Raw genomic sequence first — 26,971 nt, 5'->3', positions numbered from 1 at the left:
AGCAGTCCATGAATTAAAAAAGGTCAGGGGTTACTGCAAGACTTTTGAACAATGTAAATGCAAAACAAAATAGCCTTTTTTGAAAGAAACCACTGCTACTATTGATGTAAATAATGCAGTCAAATTTCAGGAGAACTGACAGCTTGGAAATTATAAGTTCCACAATTAAAATGGGACTGGGGTTTGATTTTATTACTATTTAATGCTGAAGTAACTAAAAAAGGCATTTAAAATTTTTATAAACAAGGATGAAGAATGTTAAATGATTTAGTAAAAATTTAAAAAATAACCCCTCTTCTGAAACACTGTATCTCACTTGTATCATTGAGTTTTCTATATTACAAATTTGGTAGTTAATTTTTTGATTACATTAATTAATATGACAAAAAACCAATGAACGAATCCAATTTTCAAAGTCACATTACAGGCACTAGAAGAAAACAACATAATTTCACAATTTTTAATACAACACATAACAAGGCATGAGAAACTAAATACGCAACTGCTTTCAGCTAAGACAGTCATGATATCCAGAAGGTTCTTATAAAAATTGGACCAAGAATAGGAATGCCTAGAAGCAGGGATTTCTAGCCAGACCACCTCAGCCCTGGTAAGTTCACAGAACTATTCAGAATAAACTTGTGGCTAGAGATGCACTGCAGCCCATCTCACCCCTCGGTCCCAAGTGGCTGGTGCTGCAGGACACAAGCAATCTCAATTGCTGACTACAGGCCTAAGCACTGTGGAGAGATAAATTTCTGAGTGGGGACTTGTACAGTTAGCTCTGAAATCCCACCTCGAGGCTTATCAAGAACTGACTGACTTTGTTTAAATTATTAAGTAACAAAACCAAGTGGAAAATATTTGTCCCCTTCTGATGCAAAGAGAACAACTTGCCTTTCAATAAGTACCATGCACCCTTAAAACACTCTGCTGCATTTAAGCAAAGAAAGCTATCTAGATCAATTATATACTAATTAGAATTTGCCAAACTATTTAGGCAACTTCTTAATTAAAAATGACCTAGTGGTCAGTCATTAAATGTTATTTAGTAATATCTGCCTAGATAGATGTTTTCATGCTCTAAGTGCATAATAAATCATGCTGTAAATTTAGACTGGAACGTAAAATTTATGTCAATTGTGAAAATTTGATACATGCTGGTAAGTTAAATCCTAGGCTTCACTGCGAGTGCCATCTGACTGATTGACCTCCAAACTGACTCAATATGCAGGCATCAGTTTTTATTCTCCTTATGAAATATCAATTACAATCAATTACCTATTAACACCTCAGAAAATACCGCTCAAGTTGTTTCTGCTATATAATTAATATTAACCACTATTAATATCACCTAAGAAAAATACAATATCCAGATTTTACTGCCTCCATTATAGTTGATTGTTTCAATAATAACTTGATTAAGTGAGAATAAGAGGTGGAAGAAACAAAAAACAAGGCTTTGTTGTTAAATAAACTATTGCAATGTTTTTTTAAATCAGAGAAAAAACAGTTGCTTATTCTAAGAACTGACCTACTGATTTCTGTGAGCTAGCAGAATAGCAGCAAAAGAAATCAGTCCAACTCATTTTGTGCTTTTGCGTGGAATTTACCGGAACGCCAGTTTGCAGCGCCACACTTCTCAAACACATAATCATTATCCAAACAGCAACCCAGCCCAGTTTCTGGAGATATATTTAGTTCTCACTACGATCATCACAAAAGAACTTCTTGGAAAGAAGATTGTTGACTTAGCAACATTAAGCAGCATTTCTTATTAATGAAGCTATTTTATTACTAAAAAGGAGTGAAATAAATATACAACATGCAGAGAAAATAAATTTATTACTGTAATTTAGGGACAGATGTAGGAGGGAAGAATATACCCTCAAAATTTATCTTAAATCATGATGAAATCAAGGGAAAAGTGCTTCAAGTCCAAGTCCCCCGAGCATGTGATTATAGAATTTGATCTATCAATATACAAGTACTAGCTTCTGCAAGCTCATAAACATTTAATTTTAATAATATAGGGACTTTCCAAGAACTTCCATGGACTTTTTACTTCATTGCAAAACAACAAGTGTTCAGGTATTTTTCCAGTTCTTCAAGATAAGATTTCTAAAGTGCTCTGTTGGCAATATATTAGTTTCCTGAAAAATGAATCCAACCTTTTCACCAGCTGTTTTTTCCATTCTATTTCAGTTTTCCAAGAAAACCATTAGCAGACTAAGGAAACATTAGGTATACCTTTAAGCAGGGAACCAGAAATCAGCATTGCATGTGGATTCTAACAAAGAAGTTGCAACACTGATAAGCTGTATTTTGGCTCTAGTGACAGCCTTAGGGCATCCATGTGTGTACATGTAATAAATCACCCCATTGAAAAGATAATTACTGAGGGGGAAAAAAGATTTCTTGATAGTAATTACACTAAACTGCTTGAATTAACATACCCACAGATGGTTCTTTGTGGTCCTACTTACACATTAGAGAGAAGAATGCTTGATTACATTAGTTCACTCACTTGAAAGGAAAAAAAAAATAATGATCTGGTAATTATTCACACTAATACTCCTTAGTTGATGAAGCCTATGTAGACTTTTGACCGCAAAACCAAAGTAGAACAAAAGGTTAATTAGGCTTTTAGGCCTGAGTTTTCAAAGGCAGTGAAAGTTGGACAACATCTAGGTGAAAAAAACAATCTCTTTTAGCTGCAGGCAGGGATTCAGAAACATATTCCCATTACTATTTGGTCTGGCAGCCCTGGCCCTTTCTGAGCACGGACACAGCATGTGTACCCTTTCAGCAAAGAATAATTTCATTAAAACTTACACTTGCATATGGACATGCTGTTCCATTCCCTTCCAATTTAATTGTAAGGATTGTTAAAGGAATATGAATACTCCCACGCCAGCAGCTCACAGAGTTTTCTTCTGCCGTCTGTGGCTGTCTGTGTTAGTGATATGCACAGCTCTTTCTTCATTAGCCCTGGCTTCTTCTCTTACAGAAAAGCATGTCTGCTTCAGATAAACAAACAGGACACTTCTGGCTGACCCATTGAGAAGCTCATGCTAATGACCATTCCAGGGCTGCAATGCACCCTGCCAGCAGCTTTCACATATGAAGCTAGCTTTCCTGAAGAACATTCAAACAGGTCAAAATCCTGACCCTCTGAAAGAAAATGGTAATCTTGTTACTTACTTCAATAGGACTAAATACCATCATGGCTTTGTTTCATGGGGATTCCTTCTCCCTTTTGTGTCTCCTTATTGGAATGTGCTAGTGAGCAAATTACACACGAGCTATTTAAACCTCAGTAAAGCAATAAGGAGAACCTTCAACAGCCACTACCAAATTCCTCTCCAGAAAGTTAGGAGATTGTCCCCATCCTAAATTCATCAACAGTCTGGTAAGATAATCCTACTATCATTTTATGATTAAACAATACATTACAGATTTTCATGTATCAACTACAAGTTAGAGTCCACAGCTCACTCTCTTCTGGGATAGTGACAGCAGTATAAAAACAAACTGTTTAAAACCTCATATTTCTTGCAATTTTAGTCATGTAGTACAAGAATGTGTCAGGGGAAGAACTATCAAAACCCAGTGCAAAACCCAATGATCAGCCTACCAGGTACAGTTCTATTTCTGTACGCTACCGTGGTGGTACTCAGTTCTCTCTTATGCTCCTACCCACAGACGTATGTTCTCTCTCTATCAGCCTGTCATTGCTCAGTGAAACAACTTCCTGGCCTATTTCTGGCAGCCCTCACAAGCAGCAGACCATTTCTAACTGTCTATAACCCCTGAAAATGGATCTTAGGTTCCATGAAATAAGGTTTGCCAACACCTAGGTTCAACCTCTTGAACCAAGCTGAATGCCCTACTCACCTTGAAATGCCTGCTGGGTAGCTGCTGTCTGAAACCACTGTGTGATCTGTGGGGTATACACATGAGTACTGAATCTCTCCTGGATCATGCTCAGAGGGTTGCATGAGGGCACTAATCCATCATGGCATCTTCTAGACACTTTCTAGGGTCAAAATTAGAAAACCTCTCTTTTGCAGACTCTGATAAACCTCATGACTCATATGTGGAACAAGAATATCTCTTTCAAAATAGCTGGGACTGTCTTGCAGAAATGCATCGCCTGCAGGTTTAATTTGAGGTATAAAAAGACTGCCCATTTACATCTGACACAGTTCCTTCACCTTTTCACTTGGCAGTCCTCATTAGCAAATTGCCATCAACATCTCCCCATCCCTTTTACTTACTAAGAGGACTTTACAGTCTTCCACTGCAGAGAAGGGAACAAGCTCTTGAGATGCAATTGGCAGCTCTCCTCCATTTACTTTTTTAGTGTTTTGACTCATCCAGTCCTCCAAATCTCCCTACCCTGGGAGGTAAACCACTGGTAAAGCTGGTAAACCACTAGGTAGAGACCTGAGGAACACACAGGCTCAGGTAGCTGCAGATAGCAGCTCACATCTCCCTCAGCAGTGAAACAGCATGATGTTTGTGTTTAGTGCTCTACAAACTTCATTATTTTGGTGGGCAAATAATTTATTTATGCAACTGGCTATTGTACATTCCCTCATGAACAGGCAAAGTGAAAATTTTCAGTTAAATAAGATTAAATTTAATGTCCAAAATGCTTACAAATATCCTTTAACATCAACTGTTCTTTCATTTTATCCAGCTCTTCACCAGCACTACTATTTGTTTGGATCTCTTTACCGCTTGCAGTATCAACACTGATCAAGAGCGCTGGCCACAGCAGTATCAGCTTCACTTGAACTAATTTTTCTCTTTCTTCCCAAATCTCTCTCCAGAACACTGCTGCAAGATTGCTTACATTGTCTCAGAGCTCCTTGTTCTTGTGCTGTGCCAAACCAGTCAGACAAGCAGCTAAGCTTTTTCCTACATCCTCACCTGGCACCTCTGTGCAGTGCTCCAAGATACACAGACAGAATGAGCATTTGTCTGTGCTCATCTCTTCAGCTGATCAGATAGAGATGCTACAGACCAGCAGAATTCAAATGTCCCAAGCTTTGCTTTGTAGCTGCATGATCATGCAGACCCCACAACCCTGTATGTTTTGCTAACTTCTATATTTGCCAGCAGGCAATAATAATCTCAGAGTAACACAACTAGCCTGTGTCTAACTCCACACATCCTCACCTGCACTATGCACATTCTGGAACCAGGGGGGTCACTTTACATGGCAGCCAAGTACTCATTCTTTTCATCTCCACTTGCCAGGGATGTTATCTGGCTTTTGTCAGTACTGTTGTGCCTATTCTCTTAAGTCCAAAAGAATTGTTCTCTGATTACTCTATACTTTTCTGGTAACAAAAATGGTTCTGTATTGCTAGTTTCACCTGACTTAACTGAATATGTCCACAGATTCACTCTTTAGCAAAAAAAACTGACAAAACAATGTATTTCTACAGAAAAACAAAGTAAAAGAATCCTTATGAAGTCATCTTTATATATCACCAAAGAAAATGAGGGTATACATAAAAGTTTCAGAAGTTATTTTCCCTGGAGGAAAAAACTCACTCTTACAGAGTTGTCAATATTTAGAAAGCATCAAAAGTATACTCAACATTTTTTCCCAAATATAAATCAATGAACCTGAATAATTGATCTAAATCATCAATATCAAAGAAGCTGTCACAGAAAGTCAGTACTAAAACTAAACACAACCAATTTGGGTGCTATCATACCTTGACAAAATGTAGCATTGATCCTCTTGTAGCCTTGTGGGCATTCCATGATAGGACCGTATCCATGGTAAGCTGAAAAAAAAAATACATCAGTTAAATACTGATCACTCATATGCTTGCAGAGCCTGACAGCTAAATTATTATATAGTATATTTAAAAAATTGTAAGGTTTTGTGAAAAAATGGTTAAGCAAAAAAGACAAGTTAAATTAAAGATTGTACAGGCAACCTTAATTCAATCTTTGTCAACATGTGTGCCACTTAAGTCTTCAGTTATCCAGTCAAATTTGTGTTAAAAAACAAAACAAATCTTTGAAATCAGGATACCTTTCATCCTACTTGTTCTGAAATATTCAAATAATAATAATTACCTTTGCAAACTAGCTACAAATATCATGTTTGGAAAAAATAAAGCTGAAGATTCATTATGGAAACATCTAGGATTTAGCTAACAGAGCTGTTGCATTTTAGAATACTAAACTTCATTTACTGGCTGATCAGTGCAAACAGTCACAGACATAATAACACTGCAAAATAAATACTGAATTCAGTTTTGCCAAACTAGAAAGTTTTCAGTTAACCAGCTTTTTATTTCCATTGATTGTTTCTTTCCTTCACTTAAGGTTGCTTTTCAGACTACAGAAAACCATTTATTGATTCTTGAACATCATAAATGCAAGCAGTAACTTTGTATAGTTATGCACTAAAAGCTAACTTCTTGGCAAAGCCCAGCACTTTATTAAGCATACAGAACTAAACTTTTGGCACTATGATCACATAAATGCTTTTAATAAGAGTCAAGAGAGGTTTTCATAATTTCAATGTTACAACAGAGATACCTTACATTTTGTCAAATCTTTTGTTTCATTTCAAAAGTGTTCCAAATATTCAACAGACAAAACCTGCCAAAACTCACCAGATTAATTTGTTTCCATCTTTACTGTGTACAAGCTATCAAATAAGACAGAACAACCAAGTAACATAATGCCATTGATTGGCTTCCCGTCACATAATACCTGAATTGCACATTTATCCCTGCAGCTTACTTTAAAGCTGGCACTTGGTTCACTGTAATGATGGGGGGAAAAAAAAAAAAAAGGATAACTGTTTTAGCTAGTTTTAAAGCGTTGCCTATTATTTGGAAAAAATTAAGTGATGATCTTGAGTAGGAGGTTTTGGACTGAGATAGTTTTATTTCAAATATCAGTGAATTATTTAAAATAACTGCTTAAATAAAACACTGAGATTCTCCTTAGATGTTGCATAAAGTGTAAAATGGTTAAACACGCACAGTAAAAATACAGCAATGTTAATAGACTTCTGGACACATACTTTTCCATCTTTACACTGACTACAATCATGCTAACACCAACTACAACTTGAAAATTTTTTCTCTCTACTCAAGTGGCAGCTACACATTTAGTTTCTAAGGCAGATTTTTCAGTTTTTCCTAATGTTAATATTAAAACTAGTTGAAATTTAAGGAGACTTCCAAAAGCACAATGCATTAGTCTACTTCTGGTCCCCAAAAGTGTCAATGAAACTCCTAGTACTCATGATAGCAGATTCAAACTCACAATTGCACTCATTATGTCCTAACTGATTTGTGCTTGCCATAACAGACCTGATTTAATCCACACTAGAACCAGGAGAGTCTCTGTAACTTTCTGTGGGCAGGAATGGTACCCTGCAGTGCAGCCTGCTGAATGAAAACAGCTTCCAGTTGTAGATGGAGACCAGCCCATAACCGATGCCAGGGCTTTTCCAGTGCTGCAGCACATTTTCCCTCCCAGGGTGACTCAGCTGCTCTAGGAAGTGCAGTGCTGGACTGAGGTCAGAGATTTTAACCTCTCCCTCCTTCCTCATCCTCCTACTCCCACAATAAACAGGAAACTGGCAGCTTACTAGCAGCTGTTTTCTTCCTTTCAACAAAGAGCAGAAATATAAGCAAGTCACAGTAGAGAAGCAGCTTGTTCAGTGATGGCTGGAGATCCATGTGGGAGCTGGATGGAGTGCAACATTACTTACCCTTTACTCACCTAACAACATGTTTGTAATGACTAAGTTAGCAAGAAGCCTGACCAATCCCAACCATGTAACACAGAAAGACACTTCTTCTTAAAAGCGGTCTTCTGTTAGAAGCCCTTAAAAATGGAGATCTGTTCCAAAACTACTTTTGGTTTTCAGTAATACTGAACAACCCATAAACTTACAGACATGGCAGCTATCTAAGGCCAAGGCACTTACACTTGCAACAAGTCAGGAGCTCTGACTGAGCAGTGGCTGTTACCCAAAATACTCAAGTCCTTACAAAGATGACAGAGCCCCCTGTAAGACCATGGGAACAAGACATGCAAACTTATGCATGTCCTTAAGTAGTTGATTGAAGAGAGAAGTACCTGCTAGTGACACTGGAGTATATGCTTAAATATTTTGCTGAAGTGGGTTCGGCAGAAGATCACAACCTGATTACACATTATTATAAAAACATGTCCACTTTTAATGAAGTCTATGAGGCATAAAACCATAAAAGTAAAAGGAAGCCTGTTTGCTTCCAAAATATCTACAATAAAAAGAAAAAGGGTAGTACCAATTTAATGAAATATCAGAACAGGTCAGAATTATATGGGAAGAATGTGGGACTAACTTAACCTGGTGAGACACATCTATAGATATCACTTAACTGACAACTTACTATTTATTTACTTGACTCTCAAGTTTTCCCATCCAATATCATATAAATTTATGTACATAATATATGCATATTATTTTTACCACAGAAACATTCTCAGGGTTGTAAAAATAAAAACACTTGATGAATATAAATCCTTCAGCATCCACTCTAGACTTCCACTAAATCTTCTAACAAATTTACATTTATCTTTGGAAATTGTTTACTCTACAGAACCGTAACACTTCGATACTGTCATGAGGTTCGGTTTGACACCTATGCCCAAATAATACTTGGAAGAGATCCAGATCCAGAAGAGATTTTCAGTTTTCAGGTTTTGTCCTGCAGCTCAAACTGAACACCTATAACATTTTAAGATGCTGTAAGATCAATTAAACACCTGCAACACACTAAATGTATCACCTTCAATTCTTAAAAATCTAAAAATTCACCATTTGCATCTATGTAGCATTGCCTTAAGACGTGGCATGATTAAACAGCATCATGCTTAGAATCATTCCTAAATCAAATGTTGTCTAGAGAAAATACATACAACTGTTACTAAACTTTGACAGACTCAATGAATATTCTTGAATCGTACACGTACCAAATCACACTCTTGATATAATGACACTGTATTTTAATTTGGAAAAAATAGATAGCGCACCCTTCTCCTCCTCCCTTCTTAAAACAGTAACCTACAGTGAGAACTCCCACCTAGAAAGATGAGAAATGTGTCCTATTACATCTAGGAGTCACAAATCCTTACTTTCCAGGAATGCTTTAATTAGAAGAAGAGGATTATTCCAAGTGGCACCATTCTCTGTCTCCTCCTGAAATCATACAGTTACATTCAAAAAAACAATTCCAAATTGAGCCAGAAAGCAGGAGTGAGCATGACTCATACTGTGAGTAATTAAGGGCTCTGGGAAAGAGACTGGGTTCCTAGACCTGTTCCAAGAATTGTTTCTACATTTTATGGGTTAGGGCATCTCCTCATAGGTATAAAATGTAGATTAGAAATTATTATGGCAGATAAAGGAACTCTGAAGTGTCCCATCTGGAGCAAGCATGCTAGTCATTAAACTTTTTTATAACAAAAGGACATTGCTCATCTCATTAGCATTTAAAGAAATTATTCAGTGCTTTGAAAAAAGAGTGGTGGACTTCCCTTTAGGAGAGGTTTTAGGTTGAGTTCAAGCACTTCTCTGCACCCACTTAGGAAGCACCTGTGGATCAGAAGTTCATCACAGTTTCCCTGTTTGCTTGCTTTTAACACTGTGCTGAGCACTGTGCCATTAAGCAGCTGCCTGATCCATACATCTACTGTGGATTCCAGGCTGAGACAATGAATATTTTACCTGAACTGTGAAGAATTAGCAAGTGTGCTTCCTTTCAAATCAGGCACCAAAAATTTGTATTAGTAGCTCCAATCAATTTTTGTTGAAACACATTTCAGCTCTTTTCTGATTTTTCTCGTATCACACCTACATCCAAAAATAAGCAACATTTCACTTGTCACTATGATTCTGATGAACTAGATTTCAGTTGTAGCTCAATTGCATCGCCTGAACCCTTCTCAAACTCTGTCAGGCTGGTGCTGTGACCACTTCCCTGGGGAGCTGTTCCAGTGCCCAACCACCCTCTGGGTAAAGAACCTTTCCCTAATATCCAACCTAAGACTCCTCTAACACAACTTCAGGCCATTCCCTTGGGTCCTGTCACTGGTCACCCCAGAGCAGAGATCAGTGCCTGCCCCTCCTGTTCCCCTCACAAGGAAGCTGTAACTGCAGTGAGCTCTGCCCTCAGTCTCCCCCATGCTGAACAGACCACGTGACCACAGCTTTTCATCATACAGCTTCCCCTCAAGGCCCTTCACCATCCTCATGGTTCTCCTCTGGACACTCTCTAACAGTTCAATGTCGTTTTTACATTGTGTCACCCAACACTGCCCCCAGCACTCAAGGTGAGGCTGCCCCAGCTCAGAGCAGAGCAGGACAATCCCCTCCCTTGCCTGGCTGGTGATGCTGTCCCTGATGCCCCCAGGACAGGGCTGGCCCCCCTGGCTGCCAGGGCACTGCTGGCTCAGGTTCAACTTTCTGACTGGCACTGCTCTCCAGCCTCTCACTCTGCAGTCTGTACATACATCCGGGGCTGCCCGGGGCCAGGTGCAGAATCTGGCACTTGTCTTTGTTCAATTTTATACTGTTGGCACGTATGCTCCTTTTAGAAACTGTATTTACATGCTACAGGAATAAAATAGATACCTGAGACTTCTTAACTATGACCTTTAAACACCCAAGGAGGCTCTCTTTCTAAAGCATGTCAGAAGATAGACATACTCAAACACACAGAATGTTTCAGGAACTAGCAAATCAGACTGAGTTATCATAAATTTATATCAGAGTCTCCTATGGAAGGAGGAGTCAGAGAAATAGGAGTAATAGCATATTTTCTGCTGAAATTGTATTTACATCCACATTATGACTTTCAGAGAAGCACATGCTTCCAAAAAAATCAAACACTGAACATATTTCCAATATTGCTATCTGAATAACAGGGTCCCTAGAAGAACTAGGTAAGAATGACTGCAGTTTAATGACCTATTTTTGGTCCAGTAAATGCAAGTCCACTCCATCTGCAAAACAGAGATCACATTATCTTTTCCCATCTTTCATTTAATGCTGAAAATATGACATGACACAGAAGTATTATTATTCCTGTGCAACAATAATAGAATTCACAAAAAGTTCAAGATATTATCCTCACCAATCATGCAAATAATACTAAATTCTTTTCTCATTATAATACGATGTCAAATCCTAATAAAATACTGAAGAAAGTCTTTGTCATTGTCTAATTATTGGGTAAGATATTTCAAAAGCAGAGGAAAAAAAAGCAACCAGCAATTTAGAGCCTGGAAGACCTTGGCTCCAAACATGGAATTTCATCTGCAGTCCCAAGAGGTCACCGCATTCTCTCCAAGCAGAAACTGGCGCCTCCCTAATTCAAGATTTCTCTGCAAACTTAAAAAAAAAAAAAAAGAAGTCCAGCTGGAAAATCAATGTGATTACTCTTCCTGCACTGAGTAAATGCAACAGTCCATCACTAACTCAAAGGAGGAAGAAGCAGGGGAAAAACCCTATGACGTCAACTTTGCTGGCTGCACCAAGTGCCTGCATATTGTAACTGTTGGCATGCAAGGGAATTCCAGTTTCTACAACCTGTCCCTAATCAAATCATAGCACATTTTTTCTACTAGGTTCCTTCGGTATTTTTCCCTTCTGAAAAAAGGAAAATACTACTTGAGCGGAAAAAGCCACAAGAATAACAATAAAATAGCACTTACATGGCTTCTTGGGACATTTCTGGCATTTGTTAAAACCCCAGGAAGTACCCACGGTTCCACAGCAGTCTTCTTGCTTGGAAAGGCCAGGAAGTGCTTTGCCACACTGAAATAGTCAGGTGAAGAATACTCTGGTTAGTGATACTGTACAACACTCGCAGTACAATGTTCTTTTTCAGTCATTTTGGGTCAATCTCTTGCTGAGACACTGAAGATTCAATGGAGCTCCTAACTGAACTAAAATGGTGCTCACACATTGCAGAGGCTCTCTACACAGGCATGAACACATTAAAAGACATTATTTTCTTCCCCCATGTTGCCTTGAAAAGAAGAAGAAAACAGTATGTCATAGGAATGAATGAGTATATTCCTAAGGTAGTAATTCACCACTGGCAGCTATCGTTTTCATCATAAAAACATGCTTGTCCACTTTTTCAAAAGCTCTATGAATTATCTGAAATACCTTATTATTTCTGAGGTCAATTTCCATTCCCCACCAATCAATAACATACTTATTACTCTTCATAATGATAAGACTATTAATATTTGGAAGCTTACAACATACTAGTTATGTTCTTGACTTTTGCAATTTTCTTCCATTTTGCATGGTAAAGAAAGTTTAAATGTATTTCAGCTGCAGACATTAAAAAGACCCCCCAAACATCTAAACCTGCTAATTTGGTATACAATGGAACACATAAGGCCCAGGAGACGTCCACAACAGCTGCACTTAGTAACACTTTCAAAGCAAATGTGATATAAATAGGCACTGCAGCAAACAATTCTAATGTGCTGAAGTGTGAATCCTCAGTATGGCGTGAATAGACTTTCCCTAATCTAACTCTGCTTTCTGACAGCCTGTAAGCTCTGACCCAAATGTTCATTGCCACACAGCTTTCAGCTCAAGATAGCTGGCTCATCCTATGCCACAGGGTGTGGCCTTGTGGTTGCTCTCACTTAGCTGGTAACACAGTCATTCTACAGTACATACACATGCTGAATGCACAGGCACTGACTGACAGCTTCCTCCAGCTTTCCCAAAATTTTTCCAGTGTGATCTTAATCATACTGTCATACATAAGCCAATGATATTTCTAAAGCAAAGTTACCCTGTGTAGCTTTACAGTGTGACTACTAACAGCATAGCAAGCTACTCTAAAGGGTTCTGACTCATCAGAGGGTCCCCTCTGCATGGGGAGGCCCAGCAAAGCATCATCCCAGCCATTTTCTCTCACAGATACTCCCCAGACACATCCTGAAGTATCACAACAAATTAAAAGCAGCACCAGCTCACCATTTAAACATCAGACTGCAGCTCAGCATGTGCAGCACCTGAAGCTTAGATCTGTGTCAAGGGATATGTGAGAAGTTTGAAGTGTCCTCCATCTCAGTGACAGCCAGCCACACATGTCCAAGATTTTAGCACCAGGGCAACTTGGCATGGCTACTGTGTGCCTCTGCCCACTACCCACACACAGGTTAGCACCGCCTGTGCTTTGAGCCTCAGCTTGGCAAGGCACACGAACAGCCAAAAGAAAAGAGTGGCCAAACAGGTTCAAACAGACTGCTCAGTTACTGTGCAACTTCAGGAGTATATTTTCACATTACTGTCTGGAGTGGGTCTGATGACAAATTTTCCTATATTGCAAGGGAGGGAAATAGTTCTTGCCAGGATGGTATTAGGCTGTGTTAAAACAGTGGAGTATCTCAGCAAGTCCCACTTTTCAGATGTAGGCCCAGGTTTACCCCAGGTGAATGCATATCTTTCAGCTGTCTTGCACTCCTCTGGCTTAGGCACTGGTAGGGTTAATACAAGGCAGACCACTGACCATCAGTCAGAGGCCACTCAGTTCTGCTTCCATAAGCAAGTCCCAGCCCGGTACTTCAGAAATACCATCAAGATGCATAAATGGGGAATTCTGTACAATTTCCTCTGCCACAGCAGCTCTGCTGTTTTCAAAACTGAAATAAACTCTTCCAACTGCCCTTGCTAGAGGATACACAGATTGTCCTGCACATCCCAGAAGCTCAACTGCAGAGTACTCATAATGCCTCCTCTATGTGGTTACCCTAAAACCTTAAGGAGTTCAAGCTACATCTTTACACAATGTTGGTTTTCTCAACCTGCATCCCAGGCAGGCATGCTCCAGGAAGAACCATTTTACTTTATAACCACAGCTATCTTTGCTTTATAGTTACAGATGTTCCACTCCTTTTCTAGAGCTTCTTCAAAGACAGAGAAGCCACTTGGTAAAGTCATACACTGTGGCTGTTATCAAGAGTCAGCTAAAGCATTTTGCACCCAGCTTTTCTCCCCACACCGTACCTCGGTTTTACAAGTCTGCAAAAAGAAATGGGAGGAATCAAGGCTGGGGTTGGATCTCCCCTTATGATCTCAGAAATGGAGCATTTGGGCAGTGAGGCACATTACCTAACACCCAGTGTTTCTCTTCAAGGTCAAAACCTCAAGGACACATCCCAGGAGCTTGCATGTGTCAAGGCAAGATTCCACTAACATGAGAGCCAACATGTCATCATGAACTGCCCCCCCACCTTTTTTCCCCTTTTCCCCAAAATAGAAAACGTGTCATCTAATTGTAACAAGCTAAAAGAGAAGAAGGGGAAAAAAAAAGGAGGGGAGAAGGAGGAAGATGGACTAAAGCCCACTTATAATTTAGGTGTGGTGCTACAGTATTTGCACTCCACTGAAAATCATGATCTTTGTGGTCATAACTTTTTCGAATTTCCATATAAAAATCATGAGCAAAAATAAGGATGCCAAAGTCTGAGTCATCTGGCAACTGTGATTTGCAGTTCTGTCAGTAAAAGCTGGCAATGATTAAAGCTGCTGCTCCCACTGCTTCTATGGTGAATTAAAGCTTGAAGAATCAATGATAATTTGGTTAACATCCAGATCATTGTAGAAACTGGGCAACAAGGAAAAGCAACTCCCACATGGGGCTCCTATTGCCTTAAGATCTGTGTAATTTTGGAGATATGCATCACAAAACATGAGTGCTCTGCAAAGTCCTAATCCAAGCAGAAACAGAGTTCTTCTGTGGCTAATAAACCCTGATTTCTCTGGTTCATCTAGTAGTGCTTCAGATACTCTAAACACTTATGGCACTGCACAAACTGTTCCTTAGCCCGATATGTTTTCTGAAGATGCTCGCTCCTTTCAGCAGCCTTAAGCATACAGGAACTGAAGCTCTATTTCTACAGGTCTCAAAAACTTTTATAGGTAATTCCTTTCCACTTTAAAAGTCTTAACACACTTCCTACTACCAAGATGAACTCATAAGCTCTTCAGACAGTCTTTTTCAGTCTCTGACTCACAAGTGACTGGAAAAGTCACTTGGAGGAATCCATAACTGTTTTTTAGTTTGTTTCACCATTCTACACAACTCCAACACACACTTATAGGCCTAAAATAAGCAGGAAAACTAAACAAAGCCATGCTGGACTATGCATGAAGATAATGCCATTCTTTAAGCTTGAGTTTACACTATTCTATCCATCATATACACATATTTTAAACTAATCGAGTCTGTATTCCTGAGGGCTCCTGGAAAAGAGTACAGATTTTCATGAATGATATCTCTGTCATAAGCTTATGATTTGGAAATAAGTCTTACTGGTTCAGAAGGCAAAAAAGTCATGAAGGTTTGGTATAAAAGAGCTCAACTGTGCTGAAAGAGACTCAGCAGTAGTAGCAGTATGATGAACACATGGTACTGCTATAAAACAAAGTTCTTCCTGGGTAAAGCACTCAGAGACACTGAAAGTATTGTTTCAAATCCACATATTTTTCCTCATGCGTGCCTAGGCTCCTGTGCCAATATTTTATATAACTGAAGGAAGTACTGAATATTCCCATTGGAAGACTGAAATTCTGGCTGACCCTGTGCTGGGGCACAAACGCCACCCCAAGCCACATCACTTTCTGTTACCCTGTCCAGACTCCAGCCTCTGCCCCATCTCCACAGTCCTAGAGTGCTAAGCTGTGTATTGCCATCAGTGCTGCACCATTTCCAATGGCAGGGAAAAGGAAGGATTATATCCTTGCAACTCATCTGCTAAGGCAGTGGAGGAAATTTATTCAGCTCCCTGTAAAGTGCAGTGGGGAGCCCAGTCTGGCAATTACTCTCAGAGCAGCCGCAGAGGATCCTGGCCAAGGGACCACAAGGTTTCCTGGGACTCCCGCTCCTGCGTGGCCCATCCACAAATCCCTGTCACAAGCTGTTAGTTAAAACCACAATACAGACATAAATAAAGGAGTGTCACATGATTAGCTATGATTGAAACTGATAGGTGCTTTGCCTGAGCTAATAGCTAATGACTCTGGGATACAGCTCAAAAGACTGCATTTCACATACCACAATAGCAGAAGTGAATGGATACACTGTTTAACTTTCTGCAAACTATTCAACAGGCACAGACCTTGGATTGTTGCTTCTTTTTTTTTCCTATAGGAACGACAAACAGAGCAAGAAACCTCAAACTCAATACACTGTATTACTGAAACAATTAACAGACATTCTTAATTAGCTTACTGACCAGCTGAATGACAGGTTGTTACAAATGAAGAGTGTTATCCCATGTAGCACTGGCTCGCTAACAGGCATTGTCTCATAAGCAGAGGAGAGAAACTTAAATACTTCCAGACTTTCCAGAAGAACTGGTAAAGAATTTGTTTTGGCTTAAGCAGAACATTCTTCATAAGCAAGTAAAAATTATCCAGCTTTCTTCTATTTGAGTAATTAAAACAATGTTTGGTGTTTTTGGTATCTGATACATGTTTAATCTTCTGATATTTCAGAGTATTGATCTTGCAAAGAAACTACTGCAAATGAAACATTAATCCTGCAAATGAATCCACACCAATTTCTGACAGTCTATTTGTTTAAGAACTTCAGAAGCCAAACCATGAGCTTCAAGGAATTCCAGTTATTTTATTTTATGAGATGGTATTTTTAAGACTATTCTAAAGAAAAGAGGTTTTAAAAGTGCTCTAAGAGAAAAAGTACCAGTACAAAGCACAAAACTGTATCGCTTCTCCTTCCTAAAGAAGATAAATACCAAAATTAATTTCATGCAGCTGTCAAAAAAAGAAAATACCTGAAATTTACCTCCCCAGGAAATGTTTTCTTAAATCTGAACTTCAACAGGGATGCTTATACAGTTGAATGGATAACTTCAACAGGCATATCACTGCTGTCATCACTTCCACACTACACTATGATTGTATTGCACACAGTAGCATCAGTATGTTGGGTTAGGCTTTAAGGGCTACCAACATATTTTGCTGTTCCGATTTCTAACTAAAAAACTTTGATGTCTTTGTTTAATATTTCCCATCATGAAAAACTCATCAACTATCTAAGCCCAGTTTTTAAAAACTGAATGCATATTCTCAAAGTTAAGTACCCAGCCAGTGTATGCCCTTGTCGGAATGAAGGAAATGCTTAGTGATTTGCAGTCAGAATCTTGACCATGATACAATGTTGATAATTTCTGACCTTTTCCAGCTGCCACCTATCATTTGGCTTTATTTTGTATTCTATTAAGTCTGACAGCAGACAGAAATGTGTTGCTCAAACCAAAACAAACTTTTCCTGTAAAAGATATTGCTGAAACAAAGTATTAAATAAACTGTCTCCATAGAAATTTATCCCACTTAAGATGTTGGTTAACTAGTATCTGTTGATCAGACATACTAAGCAGCATTTGAAACACATTTGAATGCATATGTGAGAGTTTTGATTGCACTGAAAAATGGACAATCCTTATAATTTGCACAAGTCTTTCCTAGTGTTCATCATTAATGTTACTTATTAAAACATTTCAATAATTAAAATAAATTAATTAAAACCATTAATTTATCAAAAATATGCTTCTTTTGTCTGCTATAGATGCTATATTGAGATTTTCTTTAAGATGATTTTTCAAAGTATCACTATAATCCACCAAACTTCACTTCATGATACCAAGACAACTCTAATTCAGGTGTCCTTTTGAACAGAGGTGTAACAATTATGGACCTTTTCTGCAACACCTTTTAAAGAACTTTGCAAGGGAAGCTTAAAGCATCATGCAGCAAACCACTAAAAAGTGAGGAATGGAACATATACCCCCCAACATAGCAACCTGGAACAGACTTGAATTTGAAGTACCACAACAAGAAGGGGGGATCAGAAGACAATATTTCTGAAATTCTTGTAGTGAGCATTTCAGAGAGCAGTCCAGGTCCTCTCAGCAGTTACATGAGGAGGAATGAACAAGGATAGGCAGACATGACTTCATAGCCAGCTTCTCTTCTGGACATTTTGCCATGTGTTCCTTTCATCAAGGTAAGCAATTTCAGTATCTGTCTCTCTCTAGAATAACAATGGTTTTTAATTTTGTTTTTAAACTACAGATGCTGGGATCACTAGAAGTATCTTTCTGTAAACCTATACCCAAAAATATCCGTAGAAGAGCACAGCATTACATGTGAATCTAGACAGACAGAGTCTGATTTAGAAGAATTTTTTGCAGTACCAACTTCTCCAATTTCTTGCTGTTTTGAAATTTTTTTTACATTGAAGCAATGAAGAGACCCAAATAACTTTGAGGAAAAACCCCATTTTTTAGTGATAATATTACTGCAATGCAGTTACCATAGGAAAATGGAAAACACGTGAATATACTCAGTAAAAACTTTCAAAGTGTCTTAAGGGGTGAAAAAAGTAGTGCTCAATTATCTTTATATGGATTTTCATGGACAGCAGGCAAGTGCATTCTTTTCTGGATTTAAATGCAAAGAAATTATAAGCAAAATCAACAGGACTCAAGAATATCAACACAGCCTTTACTAGGTACACTACTGACGCTGTAGAAGGATTTTGGGAAATAAGATATCCTGTGTCATAATAAAGGTATTTTTATTAGAATTAAAATTAAAATCATCTGAAGAGGAAGAATTAAAGAGAAACAAAATCTTCCTTATCTGCTTGCTTTCTAAATAGGACTTAGTGAATCAGTGGTCTAAGATGACCAACTCCTTGGATTTCAGAAATAAAGGAGTACATGGATATAAAATATTTTGCAGGACACTACACCCAGTCTCCAGCTTTTGAAGGCATCATTATAGCGTGCTCTCCAAAAATTTACTGCTCTCCATCTTAATTGCCATTTTTGTCCTACTGCTTCCATTCTGTCTGTTTCCCAACTTCAAGCCTTTATTTCCTCTACATCAACAATAAGCAAGTTTAGGTAAAGGTTTGTTTTTATATTTTTATGTCAGCAGCAAGTTTACGGGCTGCAGTTTAACATGCTTTATGATATATCCTGCAAAAAACATTGTGGTACTAGGAAAGAGTTTGATGAGCCACAACTTTTTTGTGGGACATATCACTGTGGGCTACCATGTAACATGATAAGTTATCCTGGAGCAATCACCATTAACATCTCCCAGAGGAGAAATAAATGCTGAGTGCTCCACTCAGAGAAAAGAGAGGCAGCCAGGAAAAGTGAATTGACTTGAGAACAAAACAGAACCATCCAAAACACTATTTTCTTCCTGTAACATATTTAAAAATTCAAATAGTAATGATACTTTTGTAGTTTTCTTTCCACTTTACTTCACAGTGCTGAGGAAGCTTCAGAGAACAATCACAGTTAAACAACACACACACGTGTGTACATGTATTTACAAAAATTTGTCTTTATTTATTTATTCTTATTAAACTGGGAAATTTCATTTCTCTTGTCCCTCTACTCTCCCTGTCCTTCTGAGCTGGGAGACTGACATATTTTCATTCACCTTTTACTAGCTTGCTCTCATGGTTGCTGTCTTTGGTTACAGTCACTTATGGTATTACAGACAGCTAAGGAAAGAGAAGGTCTGAAAGAATTCCTATGTCATTAATGAAAAGTGATTGTAGGCCTGCAATATGACCAGATTTTCAACTGTCTGTGCCATAATGTCCTCTGAACTTCAGTTCAAGGTGGCTCCAGTTGCTAACTGTAACAGTATGCACTTGCTTGGAAACTCACTGCAGAAAATGCACTCTCTGTGTCTTGGAAATTGAATATCCTACTGGTTTTGAATGAGATACATTGAGGGAATTTAACTAAGGTAGGGCAAGGAAGAATGTGCTGGGAGATGAAAAATATTCCACCGAAGATTATGAAAAAAACCTCAGAGCACTAAAATCAAAGGACCTGTAACTGAAGAGCAGCTGAAATTAAAGGAAAAAGAAGGAGAGAACAAGGGATGGGGAGAAACAGAATGGTAGAAGCTACACATGCACACAAAACCACAAAGGAGATCCTGATACAGTTTTAATCCTGTGCTTTTAGTGTGGACCAAGAGTAAGTTCAGCAAAGCCCTAATCAACTTAGTTGACTTGTCTACAAGAGGCCACACACAAATCTTTCAACCAATCTGCTCTACAGACAGTAAAGTCGTCTCAGGATCCCAGGATATTTAATAAAACATTTCTGAAGCCAAATACACAATCCACCCTGCAAAAAAATGTATAAACACTGATGATTGTTGAACTAAGTATGGGTATCAAAATTATCCAGCATCAACTCCAGAAAGGACTTGCTACTAATGGCTACTAATAGGGAAAGCTCATTTTAGTATTGCATCTGAATAAACAGAGAGAACCCACAGACACAGCAAAGCAAATATGAAAGAAACTGCAAACCTAATTCTTTAAAAGTAGGTCTATTAAGCACTTAAAAAAAAAGCTGCCTTTCCCAGTTCAAGGCATATTTAACATAAATAACAAGCATTGACTGGCTTCAAAAAAACAATAACATTTCAGATTCAAATTGAAAGGTAAATGAGTCACTTAGATCTATATTTATGGCAAGGTCTTAATGTTCTACAAAATGCCATTCTACAACTCCAATTCTAAATTGAACTATCACTGTAACAGAATGCCTCTGAAATCCTTACTATGCTCTTCTTCAAGATGGACACTGATCAATGAAATCTGTAAAAACTGAGAACACGCACTGTTCTAAACTAGGAGGCAGTACCCTTTCTTGAGTCTTTCCAGGGAAATACTGAAAAAAAGTTGTAAAAATTGGTGACTAAGCATTTAGTAAGATTTCAAGTCAGACATTAGGGTAATGCAAGCTTATTTTCCCTTTTCTCCCCCTTTAAAAGGAGATAGGAGATAAAAGAGCACTCATTGCAAAGTGTAAGACCAAGGAAGTAAATTTGTATTCCTTTATCTATGAGTACAAAGAGAAATATCAAAAAATAATAAGCAACTATTAATTATCACACTTATTTCCAGATTTTTAGGATTGCACATTATGATGCCATGCTTTTTAGACTGACCATTTTAGGAAATAGAGATAAATGGTTGTAAACACAGGTCCTGTTATATTTTTTCATGTAAAACCCATGAACTTTCATTTGAAAGTTCATGTGCTTTAACACTTGTTGAAAAAGAAAAATGAAAATTTTAATATGCTTGAAACAGACAATCATTAAGAACTCACCAGTGTAAATTAAAAGTGCAGATCCCAAACCAATCATTTGAAAATTAGTAAAGTTTAGCCTTTAATGTTCCATATGCAAACTTAACTCTGGTCTTTTAAAAAAATTTTTGGCATGCAACAACCAAATTAAATTTAAATTAACTTCTTCCATTGCCTTTTGCAGAATGGATTACTTTTGAGCATCCTCATGTCAACTTATTAGAGATGGCAGGAGACTGAGACTAAGGAACTGTGATTTTTAAGTTCAACATTCTGCCCATAGCAGGTGGGCCTGACAACTACGTCACCTTCACCCTGCTTCTGACTGCACCCTACTCCTGCTCCTGTCTCTTCCCCATTGCTGATCCTTTCCAAACTCCTTGCCCATCTGTGAGTAAGGGATTGAGGTCTCTTCCCTCTTTTTTCTGTGGGGTGAAGGCAGGGGTTGTACACAATTTAAGAGCCTCTAAAAAATTCACTCTCAGCTGGAAGAAACAGCCAGAAGAAACACTTGTAAAGGGCATTTTGCACCACTCTTCCATCTCAGGAGTGATGAGAGATGTCCATTTGAGTGGAAGGCATGCTCTGTGCCAGTGAATTCTTTGGATAATTTTGCTGCCAATATCTAACAAGCATTTGTGAAATATACTGGAAATACATACAATATTTGATGCTTGAAAATTGGCTAATTTAGGTGCATATTACTGGAAGGACCAAAAGCAAAGCAACCTTTGTGATAAACTTAAAATTCACACCTTCAACGATAGAGTCATAAAGTATTTTTTAGCCTGAAAAATAACGTACTTATTCTCTAACATTACGTCCCAAAATGAGCGGTTTTTCCTGAAACCTCACACATTATTGCAGTCTGAGGCATGCATTCACCTTAAAGACATTTGATCTGAAAAGCCACATTTCAGAAAGGTAATAAGCAATAAATAACAGGATTTTACTGACTTCTTAATCATCTTTTCACATATCTTTATAATCTCAACATATATATATTCAAATATATATGCAAATATAAAACCACATGTTGCTATTAAAATGCTTTCAGGATTGAAAGAAGATACACAATTTTGAACAGTCATATGAAAAACATTATGTGAACACAGTATTTTTAAGTGAACTAAGGTTTTAATGTTCTAGAGAACAATCAGTTGGCTTTCATGATTTTTCTGCCCCATTCAATGGTCAGACTCAAAATATTAGTCTTAACAGACTCAAAATATTAGTCTCAAATACTGTAAAACATATAAAATTGCTGAATAGGAATTTCCATGAGAAAAAGAAAAAGCTATGGAAAAAATAATTGAAACCAAAATGTCAGGGACCCAAGTCAACAGAAAATAAAGACATTATCTTGAAGGAGAAAGAGGTTCAGAAAATTGTTACTTAATAAAAATGTTACATTCTCAAAATAATTTTCTTGCAGAAAAGAAGCTCAAATGTGTCCTTTCCCTCCAATTGCTGGATTTTTTCTTTTTTTTTTCATTCCTTTATAATAGAGTTTTAAAGCTACCTGTCTCAGCAAGCCTTAGCAAACATTTCTTACCTGTGTCCCAACAGTCTCCTGAAAGCAGCGCCCAAGCTGAGTTTTAACTGAAACAGGAAACATATGAGGAATGGGTTGTTGATTTGTGTAAGCTGTATGTCCTTTCTGGGTCTTCTGATATGGAAGACCTTGGTAAGAGACCTGTGGATGTACTGGCTGAGGTACTTTCGCTTTTTGTCCTGTTGATGTGCTGTCAATCCTTGACACTTGATGGATCTGAACTGAGGCTTCAGGGGGATGTTTCACATGGATATTCACTATGTTAGGAGGGAACTTCACTAAAATAATTGAAGGAAAAACACATAAGAGAAATTGGTAATAAAATATGTGAAAAAGACATCTTAGGCACCTCTAAGACATTTCTTTTTCGTAAATCAGAATTTTTACAGAGTGCCTTGAAGTGACTGAAATATTAATGAAGGCCAAATTTGGAGGTTAGAGGGAAGGCTAAAGAACACATCGAGTCTCATTAACAAATCAAGAAAACGAAACATCTTCATGAAAGAAAGAACAACATTATAGGATTGTAAAGACTGCTAGATAAACATGGATGTCCAAATTGGCTGGTATGACATTAATATTTGTGGTCATACTGTGTAATAAGAATCCCATTCAAAGTTCCAGAATTCATACTCTACTAGATTATTTTTGGATATATAGTAAGCTTTGTTTTCATTTTCAGATCCATCATCTTTCTCTGGAACACAGAAAAAGCTTCAGATTTCATCTCTTCATCTTTATGTACCTGCCAAGTCCCAAGTTCGCCCCTGCAAGAGCTGCCAGCATCTCAACCATCTAAAATCACCACTCCCTTTGTTGAACTTTGAATTCAGGGTTTGGCAGATAAAGGGGGAGGAAATGATTTTCAGACACTTCCGTTTTTAAATATGGTAGCAGTTTTAAGTCTGGGAATGTAGACTGAGACCCTCCAGTCAACGCAACCTGCACAGAACTGCTTGTGACCCTTAAGCCTCTTTTCACTGGAACACAAAATGCCCTTTAAAGTAAATCAAATTAGTGGGGTGGGCAGGGAGGAGAGGTGTGTAACAAGCCATGGAGTTTGTAAAGCTGCATAGCTAAGTTAGCATTTCCCGTGTCCAGCTGGGCCTGTCTTGTCAGTGAGTACTGCACAGGCTGCCTGAGGCCACACAATCTATCAGGCAGCACCCCTTCCAAACATCAAGAACCAAACAATACCATTTGATACAGCTTTCTCTATGATGCACACTGCACTGTTCAGTCTTCTGGATTATCTCCTTGTCTCCTGAAGTTTGAACTGTTCTTTAAAACTTGATTAGGTAATTTCAGCTCTAATCTTCAGGAGGCATATGTAATTTATTGGAGCTATTTTAAAATTATAATATTTTGGAGAAAGTGCTTTTGGTTTTTGACATTTTCATTTCTCTATGCACATAATCAGTATTAATTGGTCTCACACAAGACTTCCTTAAAAGAAACAGACGTGTTTTTACACTGACTGCATTGTTTCATTTATGAAAATTGTCAATGTACTCGGACAGAAACATCAGCAAGAAGATGGTAGAAAGTCAGCAAAATATGGCCGCAGGGTAAAGATTTTGCCTGTAGCTGAAAACAACCCACGAGCAAAATGTATACCTACATGAGGTCTGCCAGAGGCAAACCCCCAGGGGAAAGCTTCAGTGTTACAAGCAGAGGCAGTGAGGTCCTTTTCAGGCTGTTAGACTGGGTTTGGAGGGCAAGACAAGACAGCCTAGTCTGTCTCTAACAAGAACAAAACTAACAAAACTCACCCCAATATTTTTATGTATGAAGAGGGATCCCTTCAACTAGTTTCTCTAGCTGCTAAATCTAAAAAATACAGTGATTCAAAAGAAATAGTGATTCAAAAATATAGTTTCTCAAAAGAAATCACTGAATTTTTCTGCTTTAGTTTCTCAATCCATCCAGAGATGTTCAGATGCTGAAAACATCAATTTTAGGCTGGGTTCTCCCATGCAGTATTATTGTCACTATCCTCTCCAGGCCTTGGATCACTGCCTAGATGTGCTCATTTTTATTTTTGCCAGCCATTTCAGTATGAATTGTTTTATTCTTTCCTTTAAAGAAATAAAATATTCATCTCTCAACAATCCAACGTCCTCATTTGGACACGTAAAGAGAAGAAAAGGCATTGTGACTGCTAATGATTCCAATGAGGATTTGAAGGTCGGGAAAAAATATTCAAGAGGTCAGACTCTTTAGCAATGAGAAACCTATTGTGCATTTTAGGAGAGAATCTGAAGAGTAACTATGTATTAAAATTTTGGGGGTTGTGGTCCACGGTCTCAAATTATTTCATCTGGAATTACATAGGCAGAGAAATAAACTGATGTTTTGCTAAATGTTTTGGTAATTATATTCTCTTCTTCAGATGGAGGAGGTACTCAAAAGTACTTATAAAACATTGCCATTTCCAGGACACTGTCAACAGTTCCTTCACAGCTCTGTCCTTTTCTGAATACAGAATTACTACATTAGATTATATTTATCATAAGTATCTTTTAGCAAAGTTATTCAGAAACTATTTGTCAGTGACTGAGCCTCCTCATGTCTTTCCCTATATATTTTCTTTTTATTCAGAGATACCAGCCTTGAAGAAGTAATTTTAAAACGACCCTTGACCAAAAATCAATCTGGCAATTCAAACAAGAAAACAAAATTCACATTAGGTCCTAGGTTGAGAATCTGAGTTGCAGGGGAAGGCATGCTCTGTGCTGGTGAATTCTTTGGATAATTTTTCTGCCAACATCTAACAAGCATTTGTGAAATATACTGGAAATACATACAATATTTGATGCTTGAAAATCACTTTATGTGGACAAGATCGCACCCAGATAAAATACTACCTAGACCCATAGGACACATAAGAAATAAATCCAACACTTCTCTTCAAAGTAATCAGAAGTTTTCACCTCACAACAAAAGTATGAGAGAAAACAGTAATCCAAAGCTGAATGAACTTTCATGTTTCAGACTTTCATACTTTAATGCATTTCAGACTTAAATGCTGTTTTCTTCACAGCATTAGCAGCAGGAAAACCCCACTATTTAAAAAAAAAATTTAATTATATTGTTATTTGACCCAGAAGGAATGTTCTATTTAAGTGAATCCTATCATGGCCTATCTACACTAAATAGTTCCCCACAAAACTAACTTATAAGACTCTACTAAGTCATGCAAGATAAATACGGCTTGTACCTTTAATTTTACTTTAGATTTAAGATTTTTTATGTTGAAAAGCATGGTCTCTTCTCTCCATTAGTAACCATAGAATCACTTGCAACTGTCTAGGTACACTGCAATTTACTCTGCTCAGCCACAATCATTGTCTTTTTAAACAGGTCTACACTTCTAGAAGAAATCCCCTGCATTTTCCCTGGACTCTGCAATTTGCATTAAATTGTGCCATAAAGCAAAGTAAATTTACCTACAGCCTCTTTTCAATAACAGTTGTTTCTTATTGTTTCAGTCATTGAGGAAAATATGCTCACATTCTAGTGAGCTCATGATTCAAGTTGTGGTATCAATATTTGATATGTGTAGATGTAGTACTATTGTTACTGGTTGACTACTCAACATAATTCATTAAAACCAACAAGTTAAAAATACCTATTAAGAAAGAAGTTACCTTTTACACCTTGCTGTCCAGACATTGTCAGTGGTAAAGTATGAGTAGAGTGGATAACTTGTGATCCTACAGCCTTGTTCACCTGTTGCGGGTGATGGTAGAGTTTTGGAGAACTGGCAGTCTGCACAGGAATCTGACAAAGTTTACCAGTGTAATTAGGAGGGCACTGGCATTTATCTCTAGAACTACACTGGCCTCCATTCATGCATGGAAGGTGGCAAATAACTGAAATGAAAACAGAAATAAAAATGTTGTTAATGACTTTAGCTTTAGTATTATCTGACCACATATCATGCACAAGTTGAAGAGGAAAGGAATAGGGTTGCAGAGCTTTGTTCTTCATTCAGACATCTGAGGAAGGACTATCCATCTGACGTGCACTTCTAGGTGCCTTGTGGTAGAATCACTTCCCTTCCCCTCCTTGTGATCTCTGACCTCTGCCTCATTTACATCTTCTCTGCATGACAAACAGAAAGCAATTCTTTCCTTAGACATCCAAGCTATTTTTTTTAATTTCATGATGCTATTAAGA

At 37.9% G+C, this 26,971-nt stretch overlaps 1 protein-coding gene across 3 annotated transcripts in view; it reads right to left on the bottom strand.

Annotated features, from left to right (window-relative positions):
• Positions 1-26,971, bottom strand: part of LTBP1 (latent transforming growth factor beta binding protein 1) — a 186,466-nt gene that overhangs the window by 77,169 nt on the left and 82,326 nt on the right. For all 3 annotated transcript variants that reach the window (XM_058802013.1, XM_058802014.1, XM_058802015.1), the window contains 4 exons: positions 26,440-26,664; positions 22,790-23,067; positions 11,755-11,857; positions 5,736-5,807 (listed from right to left, as the gene is read on the bottom strand). In XM_058802013.1, coding sequence (XP_058657996.1) covers positions 5,736-5,807; positions 11,755-11,857; positions 22,790-23,067; positions 26,440-26,664 — 678 coding nt within the window. The remainder of the gene's footprint in view (positions 1-5,735; positions 5,808-11,754; positions 11,858-22,789; positions 23,068-26,439; positions 26,665-26,971) is intronic.

The sequence above is a fragment of the Ammospiza caudacuta genome, chromosome 3 (assembly GCF_027887145.1).
Source record: "Ammospiza caudacuta isolate bAmmCau1 chromosome 3, bAmmCau1.pri, whole genome shotgun sequence".
Lineage (NCBI taxonomy): Eukaryota > Metazoa > Chordata > Aves > Passeriformes > Passerellidae > Ammospiza > Ammospiza caudacuta.
Note: the sequence above shows the minus strand (reverse complement) of the source record. Positions and strands in the feature narration are given on the sequence as shown.